Genomic DNA, 17683 nt, shown 5'->3' on the forward strand with positions numbered 1-17683 from the left:
TTGGTCCTAAGCAGCCAAACTTTGAGTTGTTTTGTGAGAGTTTGGTTTATTTCGCTGAGCTTGTAGGGGAAGCCATAACCAGGTCACTAAACCTTCTGTGGCATAGAATGAATAAGAATGAGATCTACTGCTTCTAGTGTGATACAGTATCAGGATGATTATACATGAAAGGTCTTCATGTTGACAGAGAGTCGAATATTTGGTTTGTGTGAGGTCTTTGTAAGAAGATGTGTATTGTTGTTAATCATAAAACAACAGGTGTATAACATGTTATGTGATAATACAGTAGCTCTGTCCTGCATATTCCACGGCCAAGTCTAACACAGAGAAAGAGGGGCTCTCCTAGCCTACTTTGTGTTAGCCCTGTGGGACGCTTTTGTCCAGTATCCAGTTGTATGACCCGCTGTCTAAAGAGCAATGTTGTCTGTGGAGGATTGTAGCGCCTAAGGGGCTGGCTGTATTCCAACACTAGACCGTGGCCAAATCCTCACTGACTAGAACTGATGCTGCCTACACAGGTTGTATGCATTGTTACATACATGTCATGCTTGACGTTGGCACAGTGGCCAGGCCTAATGTCACAGGAATAATAAAAGAAAGAAGCAATCTTTTAAAAGTATTTAACAATTTATATTTATAAAACAAAACATGTTGCTATTTATATTGCATGTGTATGTCCTAGTTTGGGCAATCTGAGATGTGATATTCAGCACTTACTAAGCCAAACTTTCTCTAGACCTTTTCGTTGACAACTTGAGACATATCTTCTCCTGATACTCCATACTGGGTTTGATTTCAGTCAACCAATTAAGATGTTGCATAAGAGTCATATTCTATCTAAGGTGTAAAGTACAGTACTGTATGTGTGTTTACTACTTTATTCCATTTTAGCCGATCCTATCTACCTTGCTACGTAAGATGACCTGTAATCTAATAAGATGACCTGGAAAGTAATACTGATAAAGTTGATTGAACAGCACTTAATATAATACCATTGAAGATCGGTATATGTATTATGCTTGAGATGAGTTCATATCACATGAAGAGATATGCAGGACTAGTGTGGACCTCCAAGGCTATTGATCAGTATTGCTGACTGGTGTCTGAAGCACCTTGGCTCAGGTCAAGTTGAATGAGCAGTGCCAGGTCTCCTCCTCTTCCACAGAACAATGTTTTGACTGTGCGCCTCTCGCTCTGGCCCGGGCCGGGGCCTTCCTTCAATCCTGACACACACTTTCCACAATGTTCACCACGTCTGTCATGCCGAGTAACCCAGAAGGAGGATTAAGTTTGGAGTTTAATGAGTGTAATCCAGTGTTAAACAGGGCCAAAGTGTGGGGGCAAGAATGTGGTCCGCTCTCCGCCTGGAATGCAATAGCCCCCAAAGTGCGGAGGCAAATTATCCAAAGAGTTTGAGAGGTGTTGGGGGCTCACCCAACCCTTTTTTTTGGTGTGTGTAAGTGTTTCTGTAAGGTTTCTATACGTTGAATATCTCACTATGGATCTCTGGTTTTGTCTTGTCCTCCAATCAGGTGGCACCGTGTGGCCATCAGTGTGGAGAAGAAGACGGTCACCATCATCGTGGACTGTAAGAAGAAGATCACCAAGCCCCTCCTCAGGAGTGACCACGCCGCCATCAACACCAATGGCATCACTGTGTTCGGCACCAGGATTCTGGATGAGGAAGTCTTCCAGGTAAAGCCATGATGTTGTTGTAAGCTGTACAGTCTTGCTTGGTTGGTTTGACATGATGGAATATGTTGGATTGACTACTGGACCATAAAAATGAGAGAGAGCAGGATTGTACACAAACAATGTTGCAGTTTTGTTCGGTTGAAGTTGCGATTGGTTTTCTAGCACCATCTTGGAGTGGAGACGAGCATCTACGACGCTGGAAAGATCAGAACAGAACACACACTGCATGATGTCCATGATTTACCCTGCTCTCATTCTCTAGAGGATATTCTTAGCGTTTCTTAGCGTTTTTTATCCCTAATAAAATAGCGTGCACTCCAAGTTTATTGGCTCGTAAATGAAGAGAAGGGGTGCTTTAAGGACCTGACCGATACAGCTATGATGTCATATTTCTTTTCTTTTTGGTTTAGGATGTGAGGAACTAGCCTGATCATAGATCTGTTCATGTGCCGTTGACAACTATGGATTTTGGGTGACCGAAACAAGTCAACGTCCTTGCATTAGGGGACACTCGTTTAAGAAACCGTACATAATCTAACGTCAAACACCAGTGTATGATCCAACCTTTGAAGACTGTGGTGCTCTACGCCATCTGTATATCATACATGCTCCTAATCAGCCCCAGCTTTTCCTCTTTGCAGCCTGCTCTCTCTGCTCCATTAAAAAGGGAGCAGTGCTGAGTCCTCGCTGAGACCGACTCCTATCCCCTCGTATTGTTACTGTCCTTTGATGTTACCTGGAGGAATGTGGAGATAATGGGAACAGTCTGCTCAACGTCTGCCATAGGATCAGGGGATACCTTCAACACTGCACCAGTAGCCACCTAGTCAAAGAAGGACCTAGCCAAAGATGGCATCTTTTCCCTCTGTGGCCTTTTCCAAGTAGTAGAGAGTCGTTGCTATCATGTTGTGTTGTTGTTGATGACCTGACAACCAAAGGTCAGTTTGAGCAGTCTTCTGTTCCTTCTACTTGTGGCCTACTCTTGGCAGATGCAACTTCGGGTTTACGGGGCACAGAATTGGACCTGTTGGAACGTTTTGCTAGGCAGGTGCTTTTCATTTGGAGAGGAACTTAAAACTTGAAATACTACTCATGGTGTGAATGACATCTTGTGCTTATTACAGTATAATACCTGTCTCATAGACAGTTAGGTTTAAGTAAATGGACTGCACTTATTTATCGCCTTTATCCAAAGCGCTTTACAACGGCCTCTCATTCACCCATTCACACGCCAATGGCGGCAAGCTACCATGCAAGGCGCTGGCCCGCTCACTGGGAGCAATTTGGGGTTCAGTGTCTTGCCCAAGGACACTTCAACATGTGGCCAGCCGGGGCTTGAACCGCCAATCTGCCAACCTTGCGATCACTAGACGGCGGCTCTACCTCCTGAGACACAGCCGCCCCAAGTAGAATGCTTGCTAGAGTAGAATGCTTGCTAGAAAAGAGAAAACAAGAACCATGTTCCAACCCTATCACACATTTTGGGCACACAATAAAGACAATATCATTACAAATGCCAAAATAGTATTGCTCACAGTACCCCATCATAACAAAGGGTCTGTTATATATCTTAGAGAAAACACATCCCTCCAAGTGCCAAAGACGTTTCTGGGTGGACATAAACATACTTGATCGTATGATGACTTTTGGAGAGTGAGTTACTTTGGGAGAAGAGACTATCTCTGAAAGCTGAGAATACTATACCAATTAGCAATTCTCAACCATCTGGTGTACATTGTATGAGTACAAAACTGTCTCAATACAGCCAACAATGTAATTACCTCTGGCTTTAGTTGGCCAACATCAAACACATTGTGGATTAATTGATAGCATTAGTACCCAAATGTCACTTATATTACTCTCTCTTTTAGAAACATCGCAAGACACAACCCACACTAGTCTTCCCATTTGACCCTCACCCCTCTTCTTTGCTAACACCTACGTGACATTGTTCTACAATGTATTCTACCGCTGTAATTCTTCTGGGTCTCTCAGCCTTCTCTCCTTGTCTCTCTTCAGTGATGTGTATGTTTGCTTTCCCCCCTTTGCCTTCTGTCTCACAGCTCCTAGTTCAGCCAGAGGTGGTGGATGCTACGGGGTCAGAGTGAGTTAGGATGTAAATAATGACTGACAATGGCTGGATTGTCACGTGAGATTAAACCACATGGTGTCTGGGGGTAGGTAGAGGTCACGCCGGATGCAGGGGTTGTGTTTGCCTGTTAGGGGGGGGTGGAGGTTTGGTGGGGGTTTGGAGGGGGGGGGGGGGCGGTCGAGAGTGAGTACTCATTATTCTGGTGCCCTGCTTTTAGTGATGGCTGAAGACACCGTTGCTTCAAAGCCATTTTCAACAGTGCCATGTCATCGCCCCGGCGACTGGTGCATGTCTGAGTGGTGAGGTTGTTGCATTCTGTCTTGGCGGCCAGGGGGGTTCATGTAGTTTGGGTTTGTAAGAGTTTTCGGCATGCTGCTTTTGTTTCCAAGTGGGGATCACATACGCTCCGCCAGGGGGTGGAGGAACGCCAGGACATTGTCCCATTGTCTCAACTTAGATATGGTCTGTATCCCATGCGTGTTACAGTATTAAGCCGCAGAGTTAGTATACAATGCCATATCATTCACTGCAAGGATGCTCTAAAGCTTCCATTGTGCCCTGAATAGCGTCGCGAATGAGAATATTTTGCCCCTGTTTCTTTTCCTGTCAGGTTTGATTCGATTTTTGAAACAGTGGCGTTAGAATTATAAGGTTCTATCTCCATTTTTCAAAATTGAGTTTTTTACATAATCTGATCCATTAGGTGTTTATTAATGCCTGTGTGGTGTTATTTTTTAAAATGTTGAAATTTTTGAGTTTTGTAATTAATCAAATACAAAGGTTCCATCTCACAAAACATAATGGCATGTAAAAACGTTGACGCTCAATATCTCTGAACTACCCTAAACGGAGATAGAACCTTATCATTCTAAGCTCACGAAACGGCACTGTAGGCAGGCAGCATCTGTATGGAAGATAGTGAGTCCAGTCAAAGGTTGCGGGCGATGAAACGGTTGAAAATGAGCCCCATTCGACCCATGTGTGTAACAGGCTGGTCTCTGTGTGTGAGTGTGGAACAGGCCTCCTGTCTGTTCTCACAGCCTCGTCCCCCTCAGAGCGTTCAGACACCCTGGAACATTCTGGGACATGCCTGGAGGAAATACCTGAGCCTTCTATGGGAGAGCTGAACTCCGACTGTTGTTGACCATCGAATGAATTGAGAGACTCCTTTGAGTGAGAGAGATGAAAAAGAAAGATAAAAAAAAAAGAGCTGAAATTCACGAGCTCGATCCTTCATTTTATTTCGAGAGTCCTCTCACAGAAGATCGACAACCAATCAACAATCTCGAAAAAAATAAACCTCTTTAAAAATGAACGCACTTCTCAGTTCCCCTTAACTTATAAAACGTATGAAAGTTGGTCTAGTTTTTTTTTGGTTTCATAAGCCGCTATTAGCCTTCTATAATACCTGCTTTGCGTCTGAAGTGTTCAGTGAGCTGTACGGCATGCTGCACCCCCGCATGAATGCAGGCCTTTCATTCCCCCTCGAACCTTCCTCATCCACCCCCCTCCCTCCTCCCTCAGAGAAACCTTTCTCCCTATGGAGAAAAAGCCATGAGACCGTCTATTCATCCCAGGTTGACATTACCTGTCAGGGGCATAGACTTGAGCCCTGTACCCACCCACCCACCACCACCACCACCACCACCCTCTACCCCTCCTCACACACACACACACACACACACACACACACACACTCTCTCTCTCTCTCTCTCTCTCTCTCTCTCTCTCTCTCTCTCTCAGTGTCCTCTATTTCTGACAGGCTTGCATTCCTCACTGCTTGATTTGGCCCCTGTAGGACTGTAGGTGCCTAGCTGTGCTGCTGCTGTAGTCCTCCTCTCTCTCTGTTATGAAACATGGCTTTCAATAGAGAGAGAGAGAGAGAGAGAGATAGAGAGAGAGAGAGAGAGAGAGAGAGAGAGAGAGAGAGAGAGAGATGCACTTGAGCAATAAAAGAGTGTTTGATCATTCAGACAGACAGACAGACAGAGATGGGGCGGGGGGGGGGGGGGGGGGGGGGGGGGGTTAGCAACCAGACATCATCTCAGACAGGAGCTTGGACTAAACTAGGAGCTTCCTCATTATGTCAAGCTATTGGCCAAGAGGCAATCAATTGTCTCTCTGTATTGGGAATATCTGCTTTAAAGCTCTTTAAACGTGACATCTTTGAGTGTAAGTGTATATTGTGAGGATATCTTTAGTCAGCTAATTGAGGTTCCCTGTGGGTATACCCCACTGTGTTCCCAGCATGCATTGCCTTTACCTTTGACCTCTGACTCGTGTATTTATATCCCATGGTGCTCTCTGATCGGCAGGTCAAGTTGTAAATCTGGGATGTGGTGGAACCGTAGGACACGTGGTTCCGTTTCCGTTTCCGTTTCGTGGTTCCGTTTCTCAGATAAAGACATAAAAGAGACTCCAGATAACTGAACAGTTTGTGAAAACTGTGTTTGTAATTCACGAATTTGTGGTAACCTTGCATGGTTTTATGTTATGTCGTTTCTCACGTGTTCATGGTCGTCTTCAGTGAAGGGTTCGTGTTATGTAACTTCTCAGGTATCTGCTTGTCCTGACCTCGAAATCCATCTCTCTCTTCTCACTCTCTCTTGCTCTCCCTCATCGAGTGCCTCCTCCCTCCATCTCTCTTCATCTCTTTCTCTCTGGTACCTGATGCCACTGCATCCATTGACACATTATAGCTCCATCTCAGTGCTATGAGGCTGGAGGCCAGCAGGGTCTTATTTTAGAGTCTCTTCACAGTAACAGAGGCTTGTGTGTCTTCAACCCACAGGCTTCAAGAAACAGCACAATTCTCCCCAGGTGTAAACATCTTTTACTAATCCAGCTGCTCTGTCTCAGTCTCAGTCTCAGTCTCTCTCTCTCTCTCTCTCTCTCTCTCTCTCTCTCTCTCTCTCTCTCTCTCTCTCTCTCTCCCTCTCTCTCTCTCTCTCTCTCTCTCTCTCTCTCTCTCTCTCTCTCTCTCCCTCTCTCTCTCCCTCTCTCTCTCTCTCTCTCCCTCTCTCTCCCTCCCTGTCTCTGTCTCTGTCTCCCACCCCCCCTCTAATCACCTGTCTGAGTGTCATTGTCTAACTAACACGTATTATTGAGAGATACTGTGTGTAACTGTTCTATTCTGAAGGTCACTTACCTGTGACTCCTGGTACCTTACACAGAGTCAGTGGCAAAAGGAAGGAAGGAAAAAGTGTGTCATGGTTCCCTGCGATTGGTCCAATCTTGGGTCTGGTCCTAGTGCTGGACCCAGTGCCTCTGTAGCCTGTTTGTGTACAGACCGGCAGTTCTCAGCCGTGGACTAATTAGAGCAGACTCTAGGCAGGGTTCAAGCTCTTGCTGTTGGTGTATGGGTGACACATGAGGTAATGCATGTCAGCTTAGCTCAGGCCCTAGCTTGATCTCACCCAGTTGCCCCCCTCCAGACTTGGCACACAGGTTCTGTGCCCATGCCCACTTGGCAGGCCAACCTTGCCTTTAATGTTCTACTGGATGTGTGAAATAACGCCTATGGGAGATCAACTTATAATAATACGATGAGTGTCGGCATTTGAGTTGTTTTATGTTGGTGTCCAACTTGCATTCGGTATGTGTGCTTGTCGATATAGGTATATAGGGCCGTGGATTTTTCCTGACCTTGCTAGGAGAAACTCTGGACCCCTTCTAATAATTGAGCCTCTTTTACAGGTGAACCGTTTAGAAGATTGTACAAAAAATAAAAAGTTAAAAAAACATTCCGTCGAGGTCTACAGTAAGCCTCTTTAGAGATGTTGATGGATTGTCACAGAGAGTGTTTTTAGGTATATATTCCTGTGGGACAAGCCTTGGCTATGGTTGTACACTACCTGTATGGTCTTGATTTTTCACATGGGTTACACTCACACACACACACACACACACACACACACACACACACACACCCACACACACATTCACACACACACAAACACACACACACACACACACACACTCTAAACAGAGCCCCAGACAAGTCCTAGCCCGCTGCCTCCCACTCTTGTTTCACTCCCCTACCCCTGCTGCTGCTCAGTATGATCTAGAATGTTCCCCAGAGTTAGCTCTGACACCTCCAGACACGGTCACCCCACTGTGTTCCACTGCCGGCCATCCCAACCCAATGGGATGTTAGTTTATGCTCCTCCAATTTCTCAACGCAATGTTAGAAGTCCATTCGGGAGCGGATGTCAGTCATTGTGGTGTTGAGAACACGCTGGTCTTGAGTGACCGTGCCAAACCATGGAGATGTTTCCGGGTTTCTCTTCCACAACTGTGCAAGCGTGTGATTCTTCTTCTCTACTATTATGCCTTCTATTCTCATGTCCTCCAGGCACTGTCGCTTTTGTTTATAAAAGGCTGGCTTTCTTTCACCACCTCCACTTCCTCCCCAAACTCAGTTCAACCATATGGTTACATTTGCTGTTACATTCCCATGAGTTCAAGCCAACCACAATGGCTGGACCACATTTGGGGTGAGAGAGGCCTGATTTAGAACCCACAAGATAGGGCTGCTCCATGACAATCGTTTGGCACCAGTATAGTTAAATATAGTTATAGTTAAATAGAGTTACAGTTAAAGGTGCATCTGATTTTCCTTACTACTCACACCCCAATTAAAGATACACGCACGCACGCTCACACAAACACAAACGCCAACACATAAACAATGTCTTTAACCCTGCTCGTAAAATGTGGTATACTTCCAGATGCATGGAACAGGCTTAATGAGTTCTGCATTGTTATTGTTTGGTCAGCAGAGCACAGTGTAACATAATCTGTGATTAATCTGTGATTTTTGGTAAATACCATAGTACAGTAAGCATCATCACAGTGGTTTATCAGAACTTACTGTAAGAGTGTCAGTGCTGTATGCCTGAGGTACTCACTTTTTTATTGATTTAATAAGCTTATGTTCCGTCATAAATCACACCTCTGCCTTCCCCCAATGCACACATGGTAGCCAGGTGTTCTATTTGTCTTGATGGTACATGTTTGTTTGATTTCCCCGGGTAAAACCCCAGTGCTAAGAATAATAATTTGCCCAGTGCCTGAACTTTATTTCCTCTGTGCCCTGTGGAGGTGGATGCCCCGAGGCGTGTGTGTGTGTCTGCCTGTTTAAGGCCTGATAACTGGATCAGAGGAACTGGGGCTGCTCTTCTTGGCTGGTGTCGGTGGATGTATCATGAAATGTTCTGACATCTGCTTATGATGTTGTGTCCTCTCTCCCGCCTCTAATGAGCTCATGTCCTGTCAACAATTCCGTTTTTTGATGTTCAGTTGTCGAGCCCCCGTAATCAGGAGATACATTTTCAGTATAGAAAAAAGGTTAAATATGCATCGTACTTTCGAGGATTTGTTCTCTTTTTTATTGACTGTTTGACAGCTCGACCTGGACTTGTTTGACAGCTCTACTCTGAGTTCTATCCCATGTCACGTGTCAGTCTCAGCGACTGGAGGCCAGGACATGAGGTAAACATAACTTTCAAGGGGAGATTATTATTATTAATTGTTGTTTATCTCCTTTTTTTCCTTCCTTCCAGGGTGACATCCAGCAGCTGCTGATTGTGTCTGATCCCAAAGCAGCTTACGACTACTGTGAACACTACAGCCCAGACTGTGAAACTCCCCACCACGCCTCACTGCAGGCCCAGCAGCCCGAGGATGAGGTCAGTATGGACGGGGGTTCTGGAGACGGGGGTCTCACCGTATGGCCCTGAGGTTGATGACTGTGTGTGTGTGTGTGTGTGTACAGTATGTGAGCATGTGGACTCTATCGGATACAAAGAGTGCCATTCGAGAGCCAGTCCTTTTCCCGATAGACACACAGGACAGACGATGTCACAGCGATCTGTCTTAAGGTGTTGTTATATATCTTGGCATGGCTTTACAAAGTTGCCCCTATATCTGTGTAGAAACGCTGTAAAAACATAGGAGATTTAGATGATCTCACGGTATATGGACTGTGTTAATGCACAGTAATCGGCCTTATTCCAGCTGAACTATGTTATTCGATGACTGTTGTGCTAAGTGACAACATGTTAACGCAACGCAATTTCGAGAGTGCAGAGTTACAGGTAGAGGGGCTAAAGTATGATCCCTACGGTACTCCCAGTAGCTTTGAGCCGGGATGTTGAAACCTGTCTGCTCCTACTGTATTGCTTAGCCACGAGGGATTTAACTCGTCCTACTAAATACGTCCTACGATCATTTTACAACACATGGTGTTTGTTTACACTTTCATTTTCATAAGTGTTTTTTTGCATCATTTTGCGGTCGGATCACAGTGAAGATTCTTGAAATACCTTGATGTCTGTGTCCACTTAGCAGAGGTTTCTGGCTCGTTTAGCGACTGTAGCCACAGGGCCAAAACCACAGGCTTATGTTCCAGACAGAAAACACAGCCAACACGTGCCCCAACATCTCCTCGCTGGGCAACTCTGTACATGTCATAGCTCCACAGATCATGTCAAACTAGTACAGTGGATATATCTTAGATATCTTATCTAAGATATACGGTAGGATTTGGTAGTTACATCCGTTATCATTCTTATCAAGTGAGTGAGTTTGGGAGTATTTCATGCATATTTAGACGAATAGTGATGGACATCGAAACCACATCCACAGTATCTTTGCATATCAACATTGGATGGAAGCCAGTGGGTTCATCACCATGGCGAGGAGTCCGTCTCCCAGGCTTCGTGTCAGTTAGCTGACTCATGAAGATGACTGTCAGGTTCTGTGCCAGTGCAGGAGACCTCAGTAGTGCCATGTCATGATGCCCTCTCCGGTATCACCGTGGGGAGAGCGGAGGAAGAGAGACCTCTCTAACAGTCTTTGGTAGATATCGCTGCTATGCCGGGACAATCTGCTGACCCTGACTAGACTGGGCCGTCCATGTGGCCTATGTCTCTTATTCTCTCTCTCTCTCTCTCTCTCTCTCTCTCTCTCTCTCTCTCTCTCTCTCTTTCTTTCTGCCTCTTTCTTTCTCTCTTTCTCTTTCTCTTTCTCTCTCTCTCTCTCTTTCTCTCTCTCTCACTCTCTCTCTCTCTCTCTCTCTCTCTCTCTCTCTCTCTCTCTCTCTCTCTCTCTCTGGCCCATGGAAGATGTCCAGCTCATTAGTCCCAGTGTTGATGAGCTCAGAAGTTGGACAGGGACTAACATGTATTCATGATGGAGAACCTGTTCATCTCCTCTGTGTGGCCCAACACAGTGACACAATTCTTTGTTAATCCATCAATTCATTCATATTAAAGTCAGTAATTAATGAATGACTTTGACAAGAATAGCTCTAATGCCTTTAACCAAGATCAAACATGAAGTTAAACCTCACTTATTGTTTGATTCAACAATATTAACACAACTGCTTCTATGAGATTATGTGAAATACACTTTGCACACAAATTACTACAAATATATTTTGGTCGAAATTATGAACCCATACTTCATCATTGACAAGACCCATCATAGTCACATCCCGCAACGAAAGTAGATATGCAAGGGAACTACTATAGATACACAGGGAAGGGGAAATCAAACTGCAGGAAGGTACAAATTCACTAAATAATCAAATTAAACAACTCTCTCTAATCTGGTTGGCCTTAGATGTGCTGTGGATTAAAATTGACATGCTAAGAGTGAGAAAGTTCCATTACGAAATTCCCCTGCATTATACCCAGCTGGTTTTGTTTCAAGGCTTTTCCTGATGTGCACCACTATTTTATTAGCTTTTAAATACCCCACCTGTTTATACATCTGAAGCCTACCTCTTACATAAAACAAATGTTTTTTATCATGCATTTACATGTCTTGAGGTTTGTCTTTGCCATGTAAACATAACCAATTGCTTACCCCTAACCCTACATTGCAGATGTATTATTTAAGAGCCATTGCTCCTAGATTATTTGACTACAGTAATTAAAGCATTGTTGTCTGCTGTGCAGATACAAATGGGTTTTGTAAACCAGTATCATACATGAACCTGTCATTGATGCAGAATGTATGCTGATAAACAGCAGATTTAGACAACAATACTTTAGTCAATTGAATGAAAAGTCATAATGAATATTATGGTTAACCGTTTGAATAGATAATATGAAGTGTATTATCACCGTTTTGCTATCAAAAGCAATGCTTCACTCATGATCTAACTAATGCTAACATGCTAACGCTGTTCTCGAACCTCTCTCCCTCTCCCCCTCCAGTACACTACTGACGACTTAGATTACTCTCAGTTCTATGATTACTCTGAAGGAGGTACTGAGACCGTCCCGACAGACGAGTATTCTGACCCTCAGGTAAATGGAGAAAAAAAAGAAAGAAAAGAAGCCTGTGTGTCCCGTGGTGTCTTACTGTCAGTTACCATGGCACCTGCCGTGCCCCCCCCCCCTCCTCCAACTCTTTGTGGTCCGTCTCTCTGTCTCGATGTGTCAATTGAACTTGTATGGATACAAGGCCAGCCCCTCCTCTCTCACATGGCGAATGCCAACTGCTTTGAGTGTTTGTGTGAATTTGGAAAACACAGATTCAGTGCCGGTCTGCACATAATGTGTTATGACCTATATTATTATCATCGTTATGATGACTATTATCTACACATAATGATATTATTATCCCAGCTATACAATGCACGCACAAGAGATTTAAATGTAAGGAACTCATCGGTCCGTTTTATAAGCTGTGCAGACACGAACAGATTCAGTGTTTTCCAGATGATCCGTCTACTGTGTGTTGTGTGTTGTGCGTCGCGTGTCGTGTGTCGCGTGTGCGTCTGTGTCCCAGGTTGAAACCGACCCTGCTACCCCAGGTTCTGCTCTCACCTTCAACCCCTCCCTCCCTCCCTCCCCCTTCTTCCTTTTCAATGTTTTTTATTTGTTGTCTTGTTGTTCTATTGCCACCACCTTTTTCCAGAGAAAGAAACGTAGTACCTACATGAAAAAGAAGAGGACCAGAAAGTCCGTTAAGTCTAAGGCCAAGCCCTTAAAGTTCCTGGCCGCAAAAAAAGCGGCAGCTAAAAAGTTAGCAGCTAAGAAGAAGAGACAGATGCCCGGCTACCAAGCCACAGCGCCCGCCAGACACAGATCCAAATTAGCGGTAAAAGTACAAGTCAACAGACATCAGATCCCATCAAGATCTTTCCTCAGATGTGGGGGGAAAATCGTTGATGATAGACTGAAAGCTAACCTAACAACCCCCCCCCCCCCCCCCTTCTCTCTAGAACCAGCAGAGTTGTAGACAGCTCAAGAGGCCCCCTATAACCCTGGTTATATGCCTGTTCTGTGTTAATCCTCCTTTCTTATTCTTCTTCTTTCTTTTCCGATGTGACACGACTTCAGCTAAACAATGTAGACGGAGAGTACTATACTGACACTGACCTTGACTACGGAACAGTAGATGATACTCAAACTCAGTCTCCCATTGACACAAGTGGACCGAATGAGGTAAACCATTTTTTTCTCCCTATTTTGCCTTGAATTGACTTAGAGAGAGAGAGGTGTTAAGTTATGGGGGAAAAGAGCCAGGAAGACATTTGACGAAGGAAGTACATGGTATGAAATGACGAAGACAAAACAATTCACAGCAATTGTTCTGTTTTTTAACTCTCGAGGGTTTTTCTCAATAGCAGAACTGCTGGACAGAGAGGAATATGAAACGCCAGAAAGCTACGACGATTATGTCATGCAATGTTTTTACTCAATCCACTTTGTATTCAAAGAAATTTGCGTATTATTCACTGACATTTACTGTGACCATGTCAGAGGGTATTTGCAAACTAAAGTCTCTTCTCAGTGGATTCGACATGCAAATCTGTCTAGCTCTCTGGTGTTTATTTCAATTTTGGCTAAGGCTGCACCTTTGTGTTTTAGATGTATGTAGGCTATGTGCTGCATCAATTATCATCACTAGGTCAATTCTTATTATACACTGCATTTCCTCACATAGATAAAAGTTGATTATATGTTGCTTCTCACTGCAACAATTAATAGATTCGATGGATAATGGGATATCTTTGGTATTCTGTAGGTGAAATGTAGAAGAGACCTTTCTGAGATGAAATGGCAGAAATTAGAAAACAAGAAGGGAGTATTGGGACTTGTTTTGTGAAAATAAAAGGCATGTTGGTGGTCCAAGGCTTTGCTTGTGGCCTTTCTCTTAATGAGAACCACCTAGGTTGGAAGTGAAGAAATATGTCTGCCAGTACACATAGCCAAGGGTCTGTTTCCCCGGGTTTTGTTTAGAGACAATTACCCATCATCAGCTAGGTAAACAAGTCCATCGTCATAGTAATATTTGGAGAAATGTGCTTTAACTACACATTCATTGGGTAAATGGTAAATGGTAAATGGACTGCACTTATATAGTGCCTTTTTTGCTGCTCCAAAGCTGCTCCAAAGCGCTTTACAACGGCCTCTCATTCACCCATTCACACACACATTCACACACCAATGGCGGCAATAGGTGTCAAGATTTGCAGCCTTAACCACGATTGACAGTCAGTAATGTTGAATTATGAACGGGCAGTTCTCTGGAGAACTGAGCCCCTCTCAGCCATCACATTTACGTTGAGGTAAATGTGTGGTCCATGTTCTGCCTCCAGTAAGACACAGCAATTGCCCCCCGCTCAGTTTTTTTAAATTTGTTTTACGGCAAATCCTCTGCATAATCTTGATCACTAGTTCTGCTAATTTGCTCAGATAGAACTATGATCAACATAGCATAGATCTCTTTCACAGCCGATCCTATAGTTGCACTGTTTCCACAGTAGCAACGTGTGCCACAAGGATGTGATGGCACAGGTTGATCAGGCTAGCTAATCAACATGCCGGACATACCTGTGTCATCACACCCCTGTTGTTGGCTTCAAAAGCAAAATCCACAACCATCACTCACTGTTCCAAATGCCAGAACTATCGAGTTGTGTGTTTGTGGTTGTAGGAGTGTGCCAAATGCAGAGTGTGTCATAATTCATTCATACATAAAACATATCATTATTTATTTTTTACAACGACGACTACTATGATAATTGGTGGTTAACTAATTGATACCCATGAAACAAATCAGTTAATTGAATTCCAAATCATATTGCTTCTTCTACTCTGCATTTTTGCACATACCTACATTTGTAGATCAATGTTATCATTCATGAAATATGCTTCTAGTGTCATTTCAGACTTACTTCATCTATTTTAGTCTTTTTTTCACCATTTTACATATCAGATGTGAATATTATGTGTTATGTTTTGGCCAAAAAAAGACTGAAATAATCCAAAGTCTGTTTTAGACTTGTATGATTGACTTAGATTTGATCATCAGAATTCATAATGCTTTTTTATTGAATATGACGGTAACACTTTATTTGTCCCTTTAGTTTATAACAGTGGAATACTGGATACAGTAGAATAATAACATTCAGTGCCACAGAAAATAGGTTCTTGCAACAATTAGGCTAGTCTTTAATTAGAAACATACAGTAATGTCAACCATCATTTAATCAAGCAGCATTCATCGATTATTTGTATTATATGAATGTAATAGTTATTTACTGTACGTCAGTTACAACACATTTACAAATCGCTATTAGAAAACATAACTATTGTATCTTTTACTATCTCAACTTCAGATAACTTCAGACATACTGTAATAATTACAATCACTATAACATTTAGGTCACTCCAGTAGATGGGATCTAAATAAGGTGTTACCACATTGCCATAGCTTTTCCATGTACCACCATGCTAAGCTTTTATAACATGTCAACAGTAGTCTATCTATCTATGCCTTTAACTGCTTGACTAACATCCCTGTTCCCTCCGTTGCTCACCGCCCTCCCCCCCACCCACCCGCTCCCCCTTGCTTGGGTAACATAAGGCTGTGGAGGAGGTTGGTGACTATGTCACCGGAGCCCCGCCTGTTGGTCAGGAACCTACCGCTGCCATGGAGACAGTGGACCCCGGAGCGGACGCGTATGACTTTAAGGAGTATGACCTTAAGGAGTATGATGATGGGGGCGAGTTTGACAGGAAGCAGTACGAGTATGGGGTGTATGATGAGTCAGGTCCCAACCCTGCCGCCACCTTTGACCAAGAGGTGGGGCCGGGGGTCCCCGCGGAAACCGACATCTCGGAGAGCGCTGTAAGTATCGCAACCCCCCCCCCCCCTGCCACCGTGGCTGTCACCCCGGGGGGCTGCGTGCATGAATCACGGGGGGCGTGTGTCAACCTCCTACCTACCACCCCCCTGGTCTTTGGCTATGAAATCAGTCTCACTCACCTCCGATACACAGGGGGGCTGTCGACTGTAGCTTAGCATGGGGGAATCTGTCATTGTCACGTTGTGTGTCGGAGCCTATGTCCGAAACATCCACACTCACCGGTCTGTAGTATAGGGTCCTGTGTGTCTGTCTGCTCTGTCTCACCGGGGTGTTTTAGAGTTGTTAGGGTTCAGTCTGACGAGGACACGACCGACGCATGTGGGTTCGTTCGGAGAGGGAACTGATAAGGAGATCTGGTGCATGTGCACGTGCACACACACTCACACAGACACACACACACACACACAGACACACACACACACACACACACACACACACACACACAATATTTTGGACCTCCTTGTCTTCATCACCCCCTATCCCATCGTATCTCTCTCTCCCATCTCCCACTCCTCTCTCTACCACCCACTGCGGTCTCTACCACCCAGCCCCACCCGCCCCCCCCCCCCGCCCCACATAGCTGAAGACCTGAAGCAGTCTTTCCTCTGCTTTTCTTCTCGGCTGCCGCAGTTTTAACCAGCAGGCCTGTCAGTGACTTCTTCTCTCACATAGGGCCCTGAGGGCACAGCAATTAGCCCATACCACAGAGCCAGCTGTCTGCACATACACACCCTCCGCCTGCCCAAGACATTATTTATCTCTCACTCTCACCGCCTCCCGGCACACACACTGAACCCTCCTGGAGTCATCTGCTCACCCAGAGAGACACCCAGCACACTGACATGTTTCGCAGCGGTGAGACTAGCTCGAGTCGGAATAAGTGTCGTGGTAGAATCCTCTGACTAAAAAAAATACGTACTCTAGAAATAGATCACCGTGGGCAGCCGATTCCTTGTCACCTCTTTCATGGGTTCATCCATGTTTATGTCTTCTGTTTGTCTCCTATCCTGTTTGCGCCTCAGACATGAAACCGTACAGTGCGTGTTCTCGTAGTGTCTGCGGAGGAAGTCCGAGCTAGGCCTCTCATTACGGTAGACCTCCTCCGCTCATCCCGGTGTCTCTGTTGAGGTCTACGTCCGTGAGAGTGAAGACAACTCTCACCACAGGGGTTAGCCCCACTGTCCTCACTCTGTCTCTTTGTTTGTCTCGCACACTTTCTCTCTTCTGCCTCCTCCTCTCTCACAGTAAGTCTTTCTCCCTCTGTTTTGATCTCTTACATTGTCTCCCTAGGCATTTCACACACACACACACACACACACACACACACACACACACACACACACACATAAACACACACACATACGTATATAGAGACGCATAGAAACTCATAAACCAGTCGTATATACCTGTATTTATATGCCTTGTTATGTCATACGTGTTGGGATAGGAGACCAACCATTTGGTGTCATGTTACTGTATGTTTCACCTGGTCACCTAACACACAGCACCATGCGAATGCAATGACACTGCCACTCCATTTCAAGCATTTTGGGTCATCATCCTGCATCCACTAACAATGATTTGCCTGTTCTGTTCCTGTCTACTATCTTCTCTCCCTTCTCTGTACTGTCATACCTATTGAATCGTTTGTTCATTCATATAGTGCATACTTATAAGAATATGATATGGACCGATATTGTCTATTTCATAATTAACTATATTAT

General features: G+C 44.5%; 1 protein-coding gene across 1 annotated transcript in view; it reads left to right on the forward strand.

The window, feature by feature from the left end:
- The window catches only part of col11a1a (collagen, type XI, alpha 1a), a gene marked incomplete at both ends in the record, with an annotated part of 83856 nt that overhangs the window by 10468 nt on the left and 55705 nt on the right, over positions 1–17683 (forward strand). The window contains 5 exons of the mRNA XM_080543930.1: positions 1533–1695; positions 9352–9477; positions 12013–12105; positions 13144–13248; positions 15677–15940. Of these exons, the coding sequence (XP_080400056.1) occupies positions 1533–1695; positions 9352–9477; positions 12013–12105; positions 13144–13248; positions 15677–15940 (751 nt within the window). The remainder of the gene's footprint in view (positions 1–1532; positions 1696–9351; positions 9478–12012; positions 12106–13143; positions 13249–15676; positions 15941–17683) is intronic.

Source organism: Nansenia antarctica (genome assembly GCF_963989245.1).
Source record: "Nansenia antarctica genome assembly, chromosome: 13".
Lineage (NCBI taxonomy): Eukaryota > Metazoa > Chordata > Actinopteri > Argentiniformes > Microstomatidae > Nansenia > Nansenia antarctica.